The 18,793-nt window shown below is 37.7% G+C and overlaps 1 protein-coding gene across 2 annotated transcripts in view; it reads left to right on the forward strand.

Annotated features, from left to right (window-relative positions):
* Positions 1-10,567, forward strand: part of LOC149194137 (putative LRR receptor-like serine/threonine-protein kinase At1g06840) — a 296,065-nt gene extending 285,498 nt beyond the window's left edge. The window contains exons 17-21 of one of the 2 annotated variants that reach the window (XR_016254518.1): positions 9,028-9,079; positions 9,187-9,440; positions 9,538-9,672; positions 9,914-10,321; positions 10,385-10,566. Coding sequence is in view for 1 of the 2 variants with exons in the window: in XM_089405046.1 (XP_089261172.1) it covers positions 9,028-9,079; positions 9,187-9,440; positions 9,538-9,672; positions 9,914-10,258 (786 nt within the window). In the remaining variant the exon portion in view is untranslated. Of the gene's footprint in view, positions 1-9,027; positions 9,080-9,186; positions 9,441-9,537; positions 9,673-9,913 lie in introns of both variants that reach the window. The other variant, XM_089405046.1, reaches the window with a different exon arrangement.
* The last annotated feature ends 8,226 nt before the right edge of the window (positions 10,568-18,793 follow it).

Raw genomic sequence — 18,793 nt, forward strand, 5'->3', positions numbered from 1 at the left:
ATCGATAGCAGCAGAGATGGGTTGGAAGATCCACCAGATGGATGTGAAGACTGCATTTCTCAATGGCTTCATACAGGAGGAGGTGTACATTGAGCAGCCACAGGGTTTTGAGGTGCATGGGAAGGAGTCCCATGTGTGCAGACTGAAGAAGGCCCTTTATGGACTGAAGCAAGCTCCCAGAGCTTGGTACTCCAGGATAGATACATACTTGCAGGGGATGGGTTTCACAAAGAGTGAGGCAGATCCGAACCTTTACTATATTGTGATAGGTGAGGAGCCTCTCATTTTGGTGCTGTATGTGGATGACTTGGTCATTACAGGTGCGGAGAGACTCATAGAGCACTGCAAGAGAGATCTTGCGACGGAGTTTGAGATGAAGGACATCGGCTTGATGCATTACATTTTGGGTTTGGAGGTGTGGCAGGAGGAGGGGCATTTCTTCCTGGGGTAGGGGAAGTATATTGTGGACATCCTTGGCAGATTCCACATGGAGGATTGTAAACTCATGTCGACACCGATGATCACCAACTGGAAGAAGCTTCATGCTTCGGATTCCGAGTTGGTTGATCCCACATTGTACAGGTAGCTGATTGGTTCCTTGATGTATTTGGTCAACACTAGACCAGATATTTGTTTTGCAGTCAACACGATGAGTCAGTTTATGTGTGAGCCTAGGAAGGTTCACTGGGTGGCTGCAAAACACATTTTGCAGTACTTGCAGGGGACAGTGGATTATGGTCTGGACTACAGGTAGGGGGATGGAGTGAGATTGGCAGGTTATATTGATTCTGATTGGGCAGGTTGTGCTTCTGATAGGAAGAACACTTCAGGGTGCTGTTTTGGGTTGGGTTCAGGAGTAGTCATGGTTGAGCCGAAAGCAGCAGTTAGTAGCATTAAGTTCAGCGGAAGCAGAGTATATGGCAGCCAGTCTAGCTAGTTGTGAGGCCATCTGGCTTCGCAAGATGTTGTTTGGCTTATTTGGTCAGCCGTTGAGACCCTCAGTGATTTACTGTGATAATCAGAGTTGCATTAAACTCACGGAGAATCCAGTATTTCATGATAGGTCAAAGCATATCGGGATCAAATATCATTTCATCAGAGACTATGTTCGGAAGGGAGCTGTGAAGCTTTAGTATATTCCCACTGATGAGCAGGTTGCAGATATTCTTACCCAAGCCTTACCACGGGGCAAGCATGTCTACTTCAGAGAAAAGATGGGTGTGGTGAGGAACACCTTCCTCGGTAAGAGGGAGTGTTGAAATTTGGTACCGGAGGACAGGTGGTTCCCTAAGGCTTTGATCTTTGGCCTAGGGAAAAGTGTCCAAAAGAATTTAATTTTTATCCTAAAGTGACTTTATAATTTTTATAAAGTCAAATCTAATTTAAAAGTGACTTTAAGTGATAAAGTTACTAAAGTCTAATTTTAAAGTGACTTTAATAAAGTCAATGTAAAATTAGAAAGGAAAAGTGACTTTGGAAATAAATGACTAAGTGGGTCTTTATTAAAGTGGGGTGAATTAAAAAATAGAAAGTGAGATTTAAATGAGCATTTAATCTCAACCCTAGATCTCAATCTATTTCAGCCATTGGATTTAGGGATTCCCCAAAAGTCACTTAGGGTTAGATTAAAGGAGGAAAATGAGGAAAAGGTCATTCATTCTTTCATGAGCAGATTGAGAGAAGGAGAGCAAGAGAGCAAAGGAGATTTCTGGACAGGGAGGAGAAGGAGGCAGCAGCTTGGCACACATTCCAAGGCAGCATTTTAGCAAATCCATACAGTTGAGTGAGCAAACAATGAAAGGCAGATATTGGGCACGATTTTCTAGAAATCTGTACAGCAAGTGGTTGTACCCTGGCACGCAAATCGAGGCAAATCCGTACAGCTGTACTGCTGTCTTTTTCTGCACGCAAATCGAGGAAATCCATACAGCGTATTTATGGCAGCTTGCACGCTTTTCTAGGCAGGTCGTACAACAACATTTAAGGCTGAAATTTGGGCACAAAAATCGAGGAGGCCGTACAACATTTATTGCTGTTCTGTTTTGCTGTTTGCAAGTTTTTCCAGTTGGCTGTGAGGCACGGAAAACGAGATAAGTTGTAAAAGTTTGCTTGCTGATTTTTTGCTGAATATTTCTCACTGTAAAAAGCATTTTCCAGAAATAAGAAGGAGCTTTCGAACTGGTTTTCCCCAAGAGTTGTAGGGGGTTTTTCCAGGGTCACCTTGACCAAAAATCATTGTGTTTAAATGAGTTAAATGGCTGTTTGTATGTGCTGATTTTTATATTTCTGCATTTTCCAGCATTCTGTAATTTTTCCAGAATTTGTGTTTTCAGCAAAATTTATTTTTTCAGTTGTTGAATGTATGGATATGGGAAAGGGCATTTAACTATTATGGGAGAAATAAGGTGAAACTGAAAACCGGGGTGGGAAATGAGAAATTTCTACATCATTTTCAAATTTATTTACAATATTTTAGCACTTTACTTTCAGCGGCACATGGTATCATCAAACATGCTCAATTAACTCATCCATTTCAGCAACCTATTAGTTACTCAATGGAGTGATTGTATTCACAATCCTCAAGGTATGAAGGGGAAGGAGAGATGCATCTAGTGGATGGTTTTTCCTCAAGATCATACCTAGGGAGGTGAAAGGGCACATGGTCATTGGAGATCATACGAAAAGGGGTGAGGAAATCACTTGTGGAAGATTCAAGATGAACGAGAGAAAAAGGAAAAGGGGAGGGTGAAGTCTCATATTTAATGAGTTTTTCCTCAAAATTATAATTTAAAGACTCAAGTGATTTGAATATAAAACCATAAGGAGGATAGGTGGGAGCTTTTTCGACTTCATCATTATTAGCATCAAAGGTTGGGTCTTTCCTAAAAAGAGAATTGATTGCTTCCAATTGCCCTTCTTCATGCAAGGGAAAATAACAATTTTCCTTCCCAAGGGTATCGATAGATATGCCATCATAAATAATGCCTGAGAGAAATGGAATACCCGTCTCAACATCATCCTCGTCGGTATCATAAATGGGAGCAAGATCAAAATAAGGACCTACAATTTCCAATTTCCCCTTTTCAAGGCTGAATTAATCTTCAATGTAATCTTCCAAGGGGTTAATGGGATCACCTTCCCCAAGGTTCTCAAAAGGAGAGTCACCAAGAGTAATATCCTTGAGACAAGTAAGGTCAACCTCAACTTCACTTTCCATAGCCTCATCTTCCCCAACACATGTGATCACAAAATCATCCTTTTCATCATGTGGACTCAAGGAGGACTCATCTTTTTCTTATTATTTAGGTTCCCAAGGTCCTCCCTAACTTCGTTAGATTAATTCCACTCTTCCATATATTCCTCACTTTGATGATGATCCTTCACACTTGAAGTTTCTTCAAAGTCACCTTGATCATCCAAATGATTACCCTTTGTGGGGCTTTGCGACCGATTTTAATACTTATCATTGATTAGGTCTGTTAGAATATTAAAAGCAAGGGTTAGGCTAGCCAAGGAGATGACTAGAATCCTTCTCATAGGCACACCTCATTATATAGAGTCGCTTTTGCATTGACCTATGAAACCTGAGCATGAATTCCTTATCCATATCCTCCAATAAATCTTGATAAAATTCAACATATTTATCCACATCCTTTTGCAGTTCTTGAATGTCTTGGTCATTGAGTTTTGCAAATGTAGAACCAAGATTAATCTCTCTTTTACAATAGTCCATTTTTCATGATTTTTCATATTAGGATTAAAATGGAGTCGCCAGGGTGAATTAAAGTGCCTTGATAGATGCTTGCTTCACCCTACAAGCATTAACTTTGAATTTCAATGAAGAACTAGGGATTCGTTCTTCCAATGGAGTTGCCAAGAATGATATGTCAATGATGTCGTATGTTGAACAAAACACAAGTCTTGTATCCCTGACAACAACGCCAAAATGTTACCACTCAAAATAGCAGGGGTCCTAGGAGGAAATCCTATAGGGCAACTACTAGGTCAAGGGCAACAATGGAGCGATAACCCACTATCACCTCAGCTAAGTCTCCCTGCTCTTGTGGAATTTCACCGATGCAAGGAAACTCAGTATAATAAGGATCACGATAATGAATGTATCAATGATAGGATGAAAGGTGATCCTAAAAGCCTATTCACAAGAGAGGCTCAAGTATATGGCTTGCTTGCTTGGAAAGCAAGGTGAAAGGCTCTCTAGGAAGGGCTAGGAGGATTTCAAGGGTTAGGGTTTGAAGATATGACTTACAAAGGAGATTCCTAGACCTCAGAATCCTTGTGGAAACTTGGTTTCTAAGTGGTCTTTGAAGGATTTGCTTTGATAAGAAATAGGACCACACAAGACCAAGTGGACCAAAAATTAGGTCAAGGGGATGGAATTGATTAATCAAGGGTATGCTTGACCTAATTGAGGAGGAGAAAGGGATCAAAGGAGAAATTTTCTTTGAACTTGATGCAATGATCCCAATGAGGTCACTAGCCAAAGGAAACCAAAGGCAAGAATCAATCTCGGAGCTAGGGCTTGAAATATCTCAAGATCCCATTGTTAGAATTTCATGAAATTTGGAGGGCACCTAGGAGACACACTTGTAGGTAGTAGGCAAGAGATCGAAATTTTTTTGATGGGTGAATCATGCGAAAATTGATGCCCTAGGTGACCTATGGAGGCTAGGCCTAGAAAAGGGAAGGCGGCGAGAGAGATAAGATTTTAATGTGATCAACTATGGAAGGATCAATACCTAATCCTTTGGGAGAGATGGAGTGAAGGAATAATTTATAGCTTGAGACAGATTCATCTAGTCAAGGAGGCCTTTAAAGAACTTTACATGGCATTAGGGCATGTTGGAAGCAACTTCAATGAATTTACACTTCGATAGGCCTCCACTTTGATATAATGATGGAGTGGAGTGGGGGATCAGGGGAAATCATCCAGACCACATGTCATGGTACATGGGTAGCTATAATAAGGGAAGCCTACACCTGGGTATGTGAGTGCAGGAGGGAGAAAATTGTGCTACATGACTTATCTCGACCATTGTTTTTCTACCCATCTTCATATGCCTTTTTCCTTTTATTGATTTTTCTTCATAACTGCTCGAGGCTCTAGGGAATGAGAGCATGATGTGTAATATATCACAGTAGGTACCCCACTTAAGGTGGGTCAGTTCATCGCCCACCAGGGTTGGGACAATCATGGGTTCCTTAATGATAGAGGGAGCTCATCTAGGGCCCATATAAATCAAGGTGATGGCCATGGGCAAGGGGTAGAGCGCTCATCTAGGGCCCATAGAAATCAAGGTGATGGCCATGGGCAAAGGGTAGAGCGCTCATCTAGGGCCCATAGAAATCAAGGTGATGGCCATGGGCAAGGGGTAGAGCTCATGTCTGCCTTTTGCCCACGTGCTAAAAGTGGCCAAATTATGCTTTTTATTTTCTTTTTAGCTGCATCAACCTCCGGCGCATCGTTTCAGGTCCGACCCAAGGCATGGACAAGAGGAGGGGGAGGCTAATGCTATGTGGACCTAGTGGACACATGCGGACCAAGATGGGAAAAGAGATGAATGGGGCTAAAATGAGTGGAAGAGGAGTAATGTAGGTGGTATCGGGAAGTGGGACCACACAACCAAAATTGAGATTTCCCATGTAGTGCCAATCCTAAAGCTAATGGCCAGTAAAGGAGATTCCACGAGATTAGGATACAAGGGTAACCACAGAATCAGGTAGTGGAGACAAGAATACAAACCTATCGCACTCTTTTTGCTGAATCACCCCACCAATCCATGCCAAAAAGTGCCCATGACAATTAAGGAAAATTAATCAACTATACCAATGAATAGCCATACCTTTGGGGAGGCCCACCTTCAAACATACATTCATGACAAGTGGTTGAGGCACCACATGGTTGGCTCAAGTGGCAGAGACAATGGCACATTGAGCTATCTGGTGGCTGCAACGGGTTGCTAGCTGTCGACTTAGGACCATCTAGGAGAATTTTTTTCTCCTATATACACTACCCACAGGTGGTGGGTAACAAGACCCAATGGACAAATGTGGACCTAGATGGGGAAAATGTGAAAAGGGCTTGTAATGAGCGGAGGGGAGTGAGATATATGGTATTGGTAAGCGAGACGACACAACCAAAATTAGTGTTTCCCATGTAGTGCCACACCTAAAGTTAATAGCCAATAGAGGAGATCCCATGGGACTAGGATACAAGATTAATCCCCAAGTGAGGCAAGGGAACAAGAGTACAATCCAAGCCCATTTAATTTCTGTTGAATCCCTTTACTAATCCATGTCAAAATGTGCCTGAGGAAAACAAGCATAAACACCCAATTACATAATGAAATATCATACCTTCAAGGTTGGAAGGCCCACCTTCAAACGTACGATCATAACATGAGCGAGGGCACACGATGGCTGGCTTAGGTGGCGAAGAATAGTGGCATATCAAGCTATCTGGTGGTTGCAAGGCGTTTTTGGCTATCGATTGAAGACAGATCTAGGAGAAGATTTCTCTTATAGGGATCACCCACTAGTGGTGGGTAACATCTGGCTCCACTAGGACATGATCCCTCAGTAGAGTACACAAACCATGTACTCGAATGGGGAGGTCATGAAAACACCAACAATCTCTTGGGATCGCAGACATGTAACTTGCACATCAAAGATAGAGAAAATGGGGCAGCATGTTTCTATGGTGAACTTTGATCACCCATGCTTTTGTTAGTCCGTAAAAATAAACAGGAAATAAAACTTACTCTAGGATGCAAATTTAATCTAAATGTACCTAATCTAGCATGAGAACATGATATGATGATAGAAGCTATGCAAAAATCAGTATGCAATGCATCCTACTCTACCATGCATGTTACATTATGCAAATGCTAAGTGTAATCATATAGCCAATGTAACCAACATATTATTAAATAAATATAAAAGCATTTTCCCTTATGAACCATCATGAGGCAGGGGACCCAAATATCACTTTTCCCATTGCAAGATTTGCTTGATGAATGGTAAGGGTGGGGGGCAGGAACATTTGAGGACCATGCATCAAGGGTCATGGATGAGGAGGGAAGAGAAGAATCCAACTTGTGTAACCTTTCTTGCAACGAGAATATGGAGAACTCAAGGACCAAGCTCATAAATTTTTGATGAATAGCAAGCTTGGGCATATCCTCCTCATGGCATGAAGAGATAGATGGCTCATACACATCCATAATCACATCATCTTGATTATTGAGGGAGGAACAAGGTGGACTACAATCATCATATCTTGGGAAGAACCACAACCCCCTTTCAAGGCATTGGGAAGGCTCCTCAATTTCATGGCTCCCAAGAGATTCATTAAGAGGGGCATCAAACTCCTCTTGGCTACTAATGACATCATGATCATTGGGTTGAGGATCATCATCTTGAAACATATAAAATAGGCCTCTCCAATGATCCATTTATTGCCATGCAAATTTTCATAAGATTCTAGATATGGAGTTGCCAGTGTGAACATGAAATACCTTGAAAGATGCTTGCTTCACCCTACAAGCATTGACTTTAAAGTTCAATGAAGAATTGGGGCTTCGCTCTTCCAATGGAGTCTCTAAAAGGATATATCAATGATGCCATATAGGAACAAGAGACACGTCTTGTGTCTCGAGTAACGACGCCAAAAATGTGGCCACACAATCTAGTAGAGGTCCTAGGAGGGCGATGACCATAATGATAAGGGGTAGAGCTCTTGTTTGGCTTTTGCCCATGCGCTAAATTTTTGTCCTGACCATCTTTTGCATTTTGTGGTACATTTCCTATTGTAAGTTGCCAAATTATGCTTTTGTCTTTCTTTTTAGATGTGTCAACCATCGGGACATCGTTCTAGACTTTACCCAAAGTGTGGACAAGGGGAGAAGGAGGCTAACTCCTTGTGGACCCAATGGACAAATGTGGACCCAGATGGGGAAAATTTGAAAAGGGCTTGTAATGAGCAGAGGGGAGTGAGATATATGGTATTGGGAAGTGGGACTACACAACCAAAATTAGATTTTCCCATGTAGTGCCACATTTAAATCTAGTAGCCATAGAGGTGATTCCACAGGACTAGGATACAAGAGTAACCCCCAAGTGAGGCAAGGGAACAAGAGTACAATTCAAGCTCATTCTTTCCACCAAATCCCCCCACTAATCCATCTTCAAATGTGCCCAAGAAAAACAAGCATAATCAACCAATTACATAATGAAAAATCACACATTTGAAGTTGGAAGGCCCACCTTCAAACATATGATCATTAACGAGGGCACACAATAGTTGGCTCAGGTGGCGGAGAATAGTGGCACATCGGACTCTCTGGTCGCTGCAAGGAGTTGTTGAATGCTGGCTGAAAACAAATTTAGGGGAAAAATTCTCTTATAGGGGTCACCCACTAGTGGTGGGTAACAATTCCACAACAAGGTGTTCAACTTACCATGTCCAATATTTATTAATTTAGAACTCGAAAAGTCATCTATATCCTTCAAATTCTTCCAAGATAATATCCATGAATCAATGTAAAGTTCACTCACATGCATTTTTGGATATATGTCAGGATTGTTTTGAGAGAAGCTTATATAATCCTTTATGAATGATATGTATAACTTCTATCTTAGAAGTTCAAAAAATGAGTTAAAATCTATAACCAAACATATATATATATACATAATCAATGTAACGCTTTTTACTTTGATATTTTTTAATTTCTTTCGTGTTAAAAAATATGGAAATTGGATAAATCTATGATAATGTTAAAGACAGTGTTATGCTACCTATCCTGCAATTTGAAGTTTTCAGAGGATGTTCTTTTAACCAATAAAACATTATTAAAAAAACATTTCAATTCATGAAAGTCCAAAGAATAAAACGTTCGTAAAAACATTTTGATTCAAGAAAAATAATTGTTTAAATTGTATCAAACTATGTAACATTATGTCAATGGATAGTATCTAATGGAAGAAGGTTTTAACGTGTTTCTTATGTAGATGTTGGTTTATGAGTACATGCCAAACGGAACACTACACGATCATCTCGCTGGTAAAGTTTGTCGCCATTCCTCTGTTCATATATTATACATTATTCCATGAACATGCTTCAGTGTGAAATGTAGGTCAAGGATGACGGAAATGTGTTATCATTGACAGGAAACTTCCAATTAAAACCTCTGGACTTTGCCCTACGTCTTCGCATCGCTCTGGGATCAGCGAAAGGCATTTTGTATCTCCATAACGAGGCTAATCCTCCCATCTTCCACCGTGACATAAAGGCAACCAACATCCTACTAGATGATAAATTCAATGCAAGGGTTGCAGATTTTGGACTGTCAAGGCTTGCTTTATTACCGGATATAGAAGGTTCAGCTCCAGATCATGTATCAACTGTAGTGAAAGGCACCCCGGTAAGATGCAAATCTTGACATGATATACGCATATGATTTGTATAACTTTTTATTGTATTCGCAAGCAATGGATAACAGCATATTTATTGGTTTGCAGGGCTATCTAGATCCAGAGTACTTCTTGACTCACCAGCTGACTGATAAGAGCGATGTATATAGTTTTGGTGTGGTTCTTCTTGAGCTTTTGACAGGCATGGAACCCATTTCACATGGAAAAAACATTGTCAGGGAGGTACATGTTTTGATCAATATGATATTCGTCCATTTTTTCAATTACTGCATCATTTTTTTTGGGCTTCCATTTTTGTGGACATTCATATGTTGGAGCAGAGTATTAATTTTCTCACATTGTTTTTCCACTGTAATTTGTTTTATAACACTTTGCTATCAACTCTGTGCTCGAATGGAATGAGGGAGGAAGCTATAGTTTTACCGTTTTTCTGGCACTTGCAGCTAATTGTGTTGGTTTACAGGTGAAGACGACGTATCAATCTGGAAGTATGTTATCTATGATTGATAAGCGGATGGGTTCGTATCCTTCAGAGTGCTTGGAGCCATTCGCCAGTTTGGCACTGCGTTGTTGCAGAGATGTGACAGATGCACGCCCCGCCGTGGCTGAGGTTGTGCAAGAGCTTGAAAAGATCCTCCAGTTAATGCCACCAGGGGCAGGCCGTACACTGTCCATAGAATCTCATATTTATCCAATGGACATTGAAAGAACGGAGATCGACATATCCACAGAAAATCCTTATATATCTTCTGATATCTCTGGGAGCAACCTCCTTAGTGGAAATATTCCTGGGGTTGCACCACGTTAATATTTATATATATAAGTGAAGAGATACCTATGCTCCTCATCTGCAATCCCCTCATCTTTGCAGGTGTTATGAAATGAATTTGACAAACTTCAACGTTATATAAACATATGCCCCTCATCTTTGCAGGTGTTATGAATTGAATTACAGAAACAACAGGAAGTTAAATTTTCCTAACCTCCTTAGTGGAAATATTTCTGGGGTTGCACCACGTTAATATTTATATATATAAGTGAAGAGATACATATGCCCCTCATCTTTGCAGGTGTAATGAAATGAATTTGACAAACTTCAACGTCATATAAACATATGCCTGTCATATTTGCAGGTGTTATGAATTGAATTACAGAAATAACATGAAGTTAAATTTCTGTGTTTGGAATAAATTTGAAAGTAATTTTATTTGTGGTTTTTCTAATTAGATAAACGGCAGAAAATTAGAACTTTTGGAATAAATTTGCAAATAATCCTACTTGCTTATAGCCTTAGAAGTACATAAACAGAAAAAAAAAATTAGAACTTTCCTGATCAGTTGATATCTTTTTTCCATGCTTTAATTTAATTGGAATTTAAATATTACATGAAGTTTAACATTTTCAAAGATGTTCAAATATACTTAAATTCAATTTTGCATATTCTATGCGTATAATCTTACATGGTAGGCTTCGTGAGAAGAACCTATATAGTTATAGCATAAATAATAAACAAATAGAAAGTGTCAATATTTTTTTAATATAGTCCTTTCTCTAACCATAAACTCACCATTGAAACTCGCGTTGAGAGGGAAACATATAATTTAAGTGATTGGAGATTAACATATAATTGGAGACTTCTTGGAAGTCTCCGACGACATGTAATTAATTAATTAATTTTTGTTAAAGAAAAATATATATAGTTTATTAATAATTTTTTTATTATATTTTAGTATAATTATTTTTAATTAAATAATAATAATTAAAATTATTTTTTATAAAAAAAATTAGTTATTTTATTAGAAAATATACAATGTTTTAGTTTTGGAATATAATTTAAAATTGTTTTTATTTAATTAAAAGTTTTTTGTTACATAAATAACAAGTTAATAATCTAAAGCATTTTAAAGGGGTAAACATTTTTTTCTTATTAAACATTAGCTAGTTATTTCAAGTGGCTCAATTTTTTTTTAATAACGCTAATGAATGAGCTTGATTTTGTAAATAGCATACAATAATTAATTAACAACTCAATTATTATAGGCCTTCCCATTATTGTTAGTGACATGTGGAATTTATTTATTTATTTTGAAATATATGTAAATATGTTTAAAATATTAGCAATTCTATTAATAAAAATTTTGAAATTTTCATATTTTTAAATTACATTACATAAGTTAAGAAATTCGATTTATGTCAATGTTTCATAGATAAGATTTAGGGTGGATTTACCTTGATTTAATTTTTTAAAATATTGTGATTGCTTTTGGAATAAGTTTGTTATATCTTGAAAACCAATATATAGTAGACATTTTTTTCAATATCAACTAAAAATAAATATTTCAATGTCCACTTTAAATAACATAGTTTTACATTCATTTTATATTATGAGATGAAGCAATTTCTTAGCATAAGTATTATTTTATTATTTTTTAATGTAACATTACATGATTATTGAGTAGTAGAGCCTTTTCCAGTGCAATAAAAATTCTTTTGTTAGTAAAAGTGCAATAACAATTCTTTTGTTAGTAAAAGTTTTGATTTTTTTACTATTTTTTAATTCCATGTCATGTATTAAGAAATTTGATCTATTTTAATGCTTTGTAGACATGGGTTTAAGATTTATCTATTTTTTATTTTTATTTATTTTTAATGTTGTCAAATACATATGTACATATATAGTTATTTAATTTTTATTTAAATTTAATAGGCATGTCTATTTTGGAATAGTGATTGCATAATTTTAATATAATTATCAATAATTATGTCTATAGGCATATTCGAAAATTTAATTTAACTATTAATAATTATTAAGTGGATGGTAAGGATTTAGCCTGCACAAAATATTCTAAAATATTCTTGCTAATTTTACCAATTAAATGTTGAGATTTATCTCCAAAATAATTGTCTTTTTTTCTTTTTGATTAAATTGATTAATTAAAAAAATATATATCATATGGACAAGTGTCATATTTGTTGGAGAAGATGAAACTAGGTTCCATCTTCATATATGTAATTTTGATATTTTTACTTATTCAAGAAAAGAGATTATTTTTTTTGTATTATTTGTCAATGAATTTCTTGCTCATTGAAAATAGGTTAAGCACATTTTGAAGTGCTTCTAGAGAGTCAAAGTCAAAATGTAATTATGAAAAGACCCTTTGAGGGCATGTTACATCATGTAAGTCATCATACAAGGACAAGGAAATAACTCCAATCATGGTCAAATCTTCTCATAGCTCCAACGAAGTCTACAAGATGCAAAAAAGATGAATAAATATGAAATATAATGCAACTGTCAAGTCGGCCTAATGGACAGTCATGTCGGCTTGAGAGAGGAAGGATAAACCTCTATAAATAAAGGTTGTCCACTCCTCATTTACACACAACAATCATATCTTTGAAATCCGCAAGCAAGGAGGACGAAGTAACATGAAGAAAAGGTGAGAAAGAGGGCTACAAGGGAAGTGAAGAAAGAAGGAGAAACGACGAAGAAGAAAAGACTGTCTTTAGGGCATACACACAGTCACACGTGCGAATAAGTAAGGATTGCTTGCGGCTACAACTACAGTAAGGTGCAGGTCATTATATCTCACAATTTTTGGGTACAAATTAGGCCTACAAGGCCTCTCTCATCAACGAGGAAAGGAGGAAGAGCAACGAGAATAGAAGGATTGTTCTAGGGTTCTTGTTGTCCACACGTGCGAGGATTTTAGAGGTAAGTTGTTGCAGATTGCCAACAATTTAAAGGCAGCACTTTGAAGGGTATCATTTGGATGTAGAGAAAGGTTTACAAGGTCTCCAAGATAAGTAAAGAAGGACCTCCTTATAGCAGAGAAAAGGAACCCTAATATTCTAGGGTTTCCTAACCTAGAAGAAAAAAGTATTGGGAGACAAAGTGTCGGAAGAAGAGCCGGAGGATGTGCCAGAAGTGATAGTGCAGAAAGAGGAAGGATTTGACACATGCTTGGAGGACATCTTAGTGAAGGGTCTAGGGCTTAACAGTTGTTCAAATAAGAAGCTTCAATAAGAGAAAACTTACAAAGGGTTTCCCTCTCAAGAGTGGAGAGGGTTTGTCCCTGGTAGAGAGCCCAATTCTATGTTCTTGTTATTTTGTTTTGGTAGCAGTTTGATGAAGCACACACATATGCACTAATAAGAAGAGGAAGAACTAAAAGTTAACTAAGAAAAAGTAAAAAGACTTCACAAATTGTTATCAAGTCTCAGAGAATCATCATAACACTACTTTGCCCTCGATTCTCTAACATGGTATCAGAGCGAGGTTACACATCAAGGAAAGGGAAACTCAAGAACACTCAAGCATCAACAAAGATGAAGCATCAAGCCTAGAAGTCTCAACCACTTCAAGGACAAGAAGGGTCTACAATCCATCATTCATCAAGGAGGGTTACAAAGCTAGAAGGAGAGCCTTATATAAAGGCACATACAAAGAAGAGCATATCTACATCAAGCTACAAGTCTTCAAGCACACCTCATCACCAAGCAAATCTACTTGGAGAAGAGAACTTGAAGGACATCAAGATCCAAGGAAGACAAGTCATCAAGCTTTCAAGGAGGAAGCAAATCCATCAAATCTCAAAATATATCAAGTAAGTTCATGTCCCCTTCTGAATATACATCAATGTCTTTTTGCAAGGAAAGCAATAAATTGGTAGGCACCAATAAATTTCTTGCATGGAAGAAGAGGAGTGATCTACTCTCAATGAGAATGAGCCCCTAGAATATGTCAAGGGGAACATCACTGTCCCTGCTAAGGAACAGATTCAAGCCTTAGCCAAGTACAGTAGGGATGAGACAAGAGCTCAAAGGATTTTGATAGAATCAATCAAGGACTCTCTCATTCCCTATATCTCCAAGTTTGAGACATCAAAAGAAATTTATGATAAGCTAGTAGAGCTATTTGCGGTATCCACCAGCTGACAAGTATTATCTATGAGGAATGAATTATACAAGATGAAGATAATAAAGGAAGGAATATCTCCCTACTTCATGAAAATATCTAAGATGAGAGATCAACTTCAAGAGCTTGGGGAAGTCATGTCTGATAGAGAGATGCCAACTGTTGTACTCAATGCTCTACCTGAGGAGTGGGGAAACTTCACATCAAGCATTTATGCCATGAAGGAAGCAACCACTCTCAGTGATATGTGGTATCTATGTAGAACAAAGGATACTAGACTTAAGGCGAAAGAAGATGTGGGATCAAAGGAGAAAGCATTTGCTACCACGACCAAAAGAAAGGGTAAGTTTGGCAAGTTTGGTCCACGAAGAACAAACAACAAAGACATGTCCAAGATCCAATGTTTTGGATGCCAAGAATATGGACACTGCAAAAGGAATTGTCCCAAGCTTAAGAAGGACAAAAACAACAAGAGAAAGAGAGAAGAAGTTCATATAACTCAAGAGGTGGAAGAGGAAGGAAAAGCAAGAGAAGGAAGATCCTCAGGATCTCTACTATGACTAGGTCAAGCTCTTTCCTTCTAGACTTCTTTCAAAGTTTTGAGTAAAATAGGAGCATGCAGGAATAAACTAAATTGCATGGCTAGAATCACCCTCTAGGATCTAGCAGTATGATGTACATGGAGTTCTAGACACTCATGTAGATGTAGCATTTATGAGAAGAACAAAAATGCATATGTAGGAATATCTTCTAGAATATGGGAGCATGGAAAATATAGCTCAAAGATATTCATGTAGAAGGAGCATACCTAGAATAGGACCTCATATATGATGGAAGAAAACTTGATCATGATAAGAATCTTAGAAGACCTAAATCATCAAAGATAGGAAACATTTCCAAGGTGAGGATATTTAAGATCCTATGATGGAATCTTCAAGAGAAGGTTCGTGAACAAAGGCAGATGTCTCATTGGGAATCCCACTCACGGGATTCAAGAAAAGGGATGATATGTAGGCATGCTGAGATGAAGCAAGAAGGGATCCACCAAAGAATGATCAAGGAGGATCAAGATGTGGTATGTATGCATCAAAGTTTAAGTCATGTCATCATTTTTATATTATTGAGTCATGGGTATAGTTCTATAACATGATCAAGCATGAAAGGATCTCTTTCACCAAGAACATGCTCGAAGGCATGTACCACGATGCAATGAAGGTCAACAAAAGAACATGCTCACATAAGGAGCATAAGATTGCTGACTAAGAAGCAAGAAGAAATGCTGACAAGTCCAGAAAGCAAGGGATGAAGGAATGCTTCCACAAGAAGCATTAGGTGGTTGACCAATCTATCTGAGAAGAAGCAAATGAAGAAAGAGATCAAGCATGTGAAGAACACCATGATCATTGAGAATCACTATCTAACAAAATGCCTTGAAATATATCTCCCGAAAGAAGGCAGGATAACTCTGATGAAGGAAGAAAGGATCCTTGACACCTATGAAGGCCTTGGAGATATAAAAGGTGCAAAAAATTGATTCTACTCTATGAAGATGTCATGATGAAGAAGCCATCCAACAAAAGGAAAAACAATGTTGAAGCAATATCAGGATGAAGTCATGATGGGCTACCAGGTCAAAGCATATAACCTAGCAAATATGATGGAGCATCCATGAGGAGAACATTCCGAAGCATGGACAAGATGACAAAGGAGTAGCCAAGATGACTAGAAGAACTTGATAGTCACTTTCCACAAAGCAATGACATGACTAACCAAGAAGGAAAGTGATGGATGGATGGTGCCCTACTGAGAAGAAGTTCGATCGAAGACTTCATGACATCAAGAAAGGAAGGAGATCATGCAGTTGAAGGATCCACGAAGAAGAAGCTTCTGATGAAGGAAAGAGTCCCCAGTTAAGAGGGATCGCTGACAAGTCCCTGATCAAGAGGGAGTTTCGAATCACCCCTGATTACAAAGGAGTGACTATTGTGTTTTTCCATGTCATGGGTCATGTAGCACTAACAACCATAAGTCTAGATGAAGGCCGTGAATGGAAATGTAGACACAAGATAGACACAACATTCTTGTCTTCACTTGGGAAGAAATAATGGGAGGATTAGGTAATCATCTGGCATCCAATACTCTTTGAGGATGCGTAGGGCATCCAAGACAAGATTAGGCAAGATGACCGATATTCTTTGAGGGCTGGGAACCCAAGACAAGAATAGTCCTAGAAGTTCATACTCGAGAACACCCGGGTGGGTATGTAGCTTGAGAGACAATGATGAAGGTGTCTATAAATCATTGGTCTCGCCAACATTGTGGCTCATGGTCTCGTAAAGAGATGGAGCTGTTAGTCAAGGCCTTGCCTTATGACAATGCTGATGGATATGATGCTATAATAGATGGATTGCTAATCCGGTTTCTCTTATGTGAATTCTTCAAGATTGAAAATTACCAAACACCTTGTAATGTTGTATGAATACCTCCCTAGTTAAGAGGGAGTGTTGGAGAAGATGTAACAGGTTCGATCTTCATATATGTAATTTTGATATTTGTACATATTCAAGAAAATCGATTTTATTATTATTATTATTTGTCATTGAGTTTCTTTCTCATTGAAAATAGGTTAAACACATTTTGAAGTTTTCTAGAGAGTCAAAGTCAAAATGTAATTATGAAAAGACCATTTGAGGGCATGTTACATCATGTGATTCATCATACAAGGTCAAGGAAATAACTCCAAGCATGGTCAAATCCTATCCTAGCTCCAACGAAGTCTACAAGCAACAAAAATGATGAATAAATGTGAAATATAATGCAACTGTCAAGTCGGCCTAATGGACAGTCATGTCGGCTTGAGAGAGGAGATACATACCTCTATAAATAGAGGTTGTCCACTCCTCATTTACACACAACAATCATATCTCTAAAATCCACAAGCAAGGAGGATGAAGTAACACGAAGAAAAGGTGAGAAAGAGGGTTGTAAGGATAGTGAAGAAAGAAGGAGAAACATCGAAGAAGAAAAGACTATCTTTAGGGCATACACACATTGACACGTGCGAAGAAGTAAGGACTGACTGTGGCTATAACTACAGTAAGGTGCAGGTCATTATATCTCACAATTTTCGGGTACAAATTAGGCGTACAAGGCCTCTCTCACTAACAAGGAAAGGAGGAAGAGCCAACGAGAATAGAAGGATTGTTCTAGGGTTCTTGTTTTCCACACATGCGAAGATTTCAGAGGTAAGTTGTTGCAGATTGACAACAGTTTAAAGGCAACACTTTAAAGGGTATCATTTGGATGTAGAGAAAGGTCTACACGGTTTCCAAGATAAGTAAAGAAGGACCTCCTTATAGCGAAGAAAAGGAGCCCTAATATTCTAAGGTTTCCTAACCTAGAAGACAAAATTACTGGAAGACAAAGTGTCAAAAGAAGAGCGAAAGTGACAGTGCAGAAAGAGGAAGGATTTGACTCATGCTTGGAGGACATCCTAGTCAAGGGTCTAGGGTTTGGCAGTTGTTCACATAAGAAGCTTCAATAAGAGAAAACTTACAAAGGCTTTCCCTCTCAAGAGTGGAGAGGGTTTTTCCCTGATAGAGAGCCAAATTCTGTGTTCTTGTTATTTTGTTTTGGTAGCAGTTTGATGAAGCACAAACATATGCACTAAGAAGAAGAAGAAGAAGAAGTATAAGCTAACTAAGAAAAAGTAAAAATACTTCACAAATTGTTATCAAGTCTCAAAGAATCATCATAACACTACTTTGCCCTAGATTCTCTAACAATATTGAATACATTATGGTTTTTAGGGTAAGTAATATCAATAAGCCATGGTATTGGCCCATGATATTGTAACGAAGCATATTTATAAATTAAAAATATTCATGATAAAGTGGGGTGAATGTCCATAGTTAATATTCTTGTTACATGTTTTTAAAAATGTATATATGTTTGCCCTTATATATTAATTATTTTAATCACTATTGTGGCCATTTGAATTAATGGTTGTTAAATGTCCTTAGGCATGAATTCATTAGAATCATCAAAACACCTATCCCAATATACATCTCACATTGCCCAGATTAAAAATAAAATCATAAAAATTAACTAAATTATAATGTTATTTTAAATTATCACTATTATTAATTATAAAAAGAATTAAAATATGAGTTAAACAATAAGATCTTAATGTAAGCTTTTGTGAGTAGAATTATTTAGGAAAATGTCTTCAGGATCCATTACATGAATGTTTTACTTGCCAATGCTTTTTGAACCACCTAACGTGGTTCATCGTTAGGATGAAAATATGATCCATGGTTAAGAATCCCATACTAGATCCTCATAATTAACCACATTAGTTGGTTTGAAAGTAGTTGTCAACTAATACATTAATGCGATGGATCCTGAAGGCATTTTTCTAAAGAA

This window comes from Pinus tabuliformis, chromosome 2_2, assembly GCF_031772625.1.
Source record: "Pinus tabuliformis cultivar Carrire ecotype Pingquan chromosome 2_2, CPIR1, whole genome shotgun sequence".
NCBI lineage: Eukaryota > Viridiplantae > Streptophyta > Pinopsida > Pinales > Pinaceae > Pinus > Pinus tabuliformis.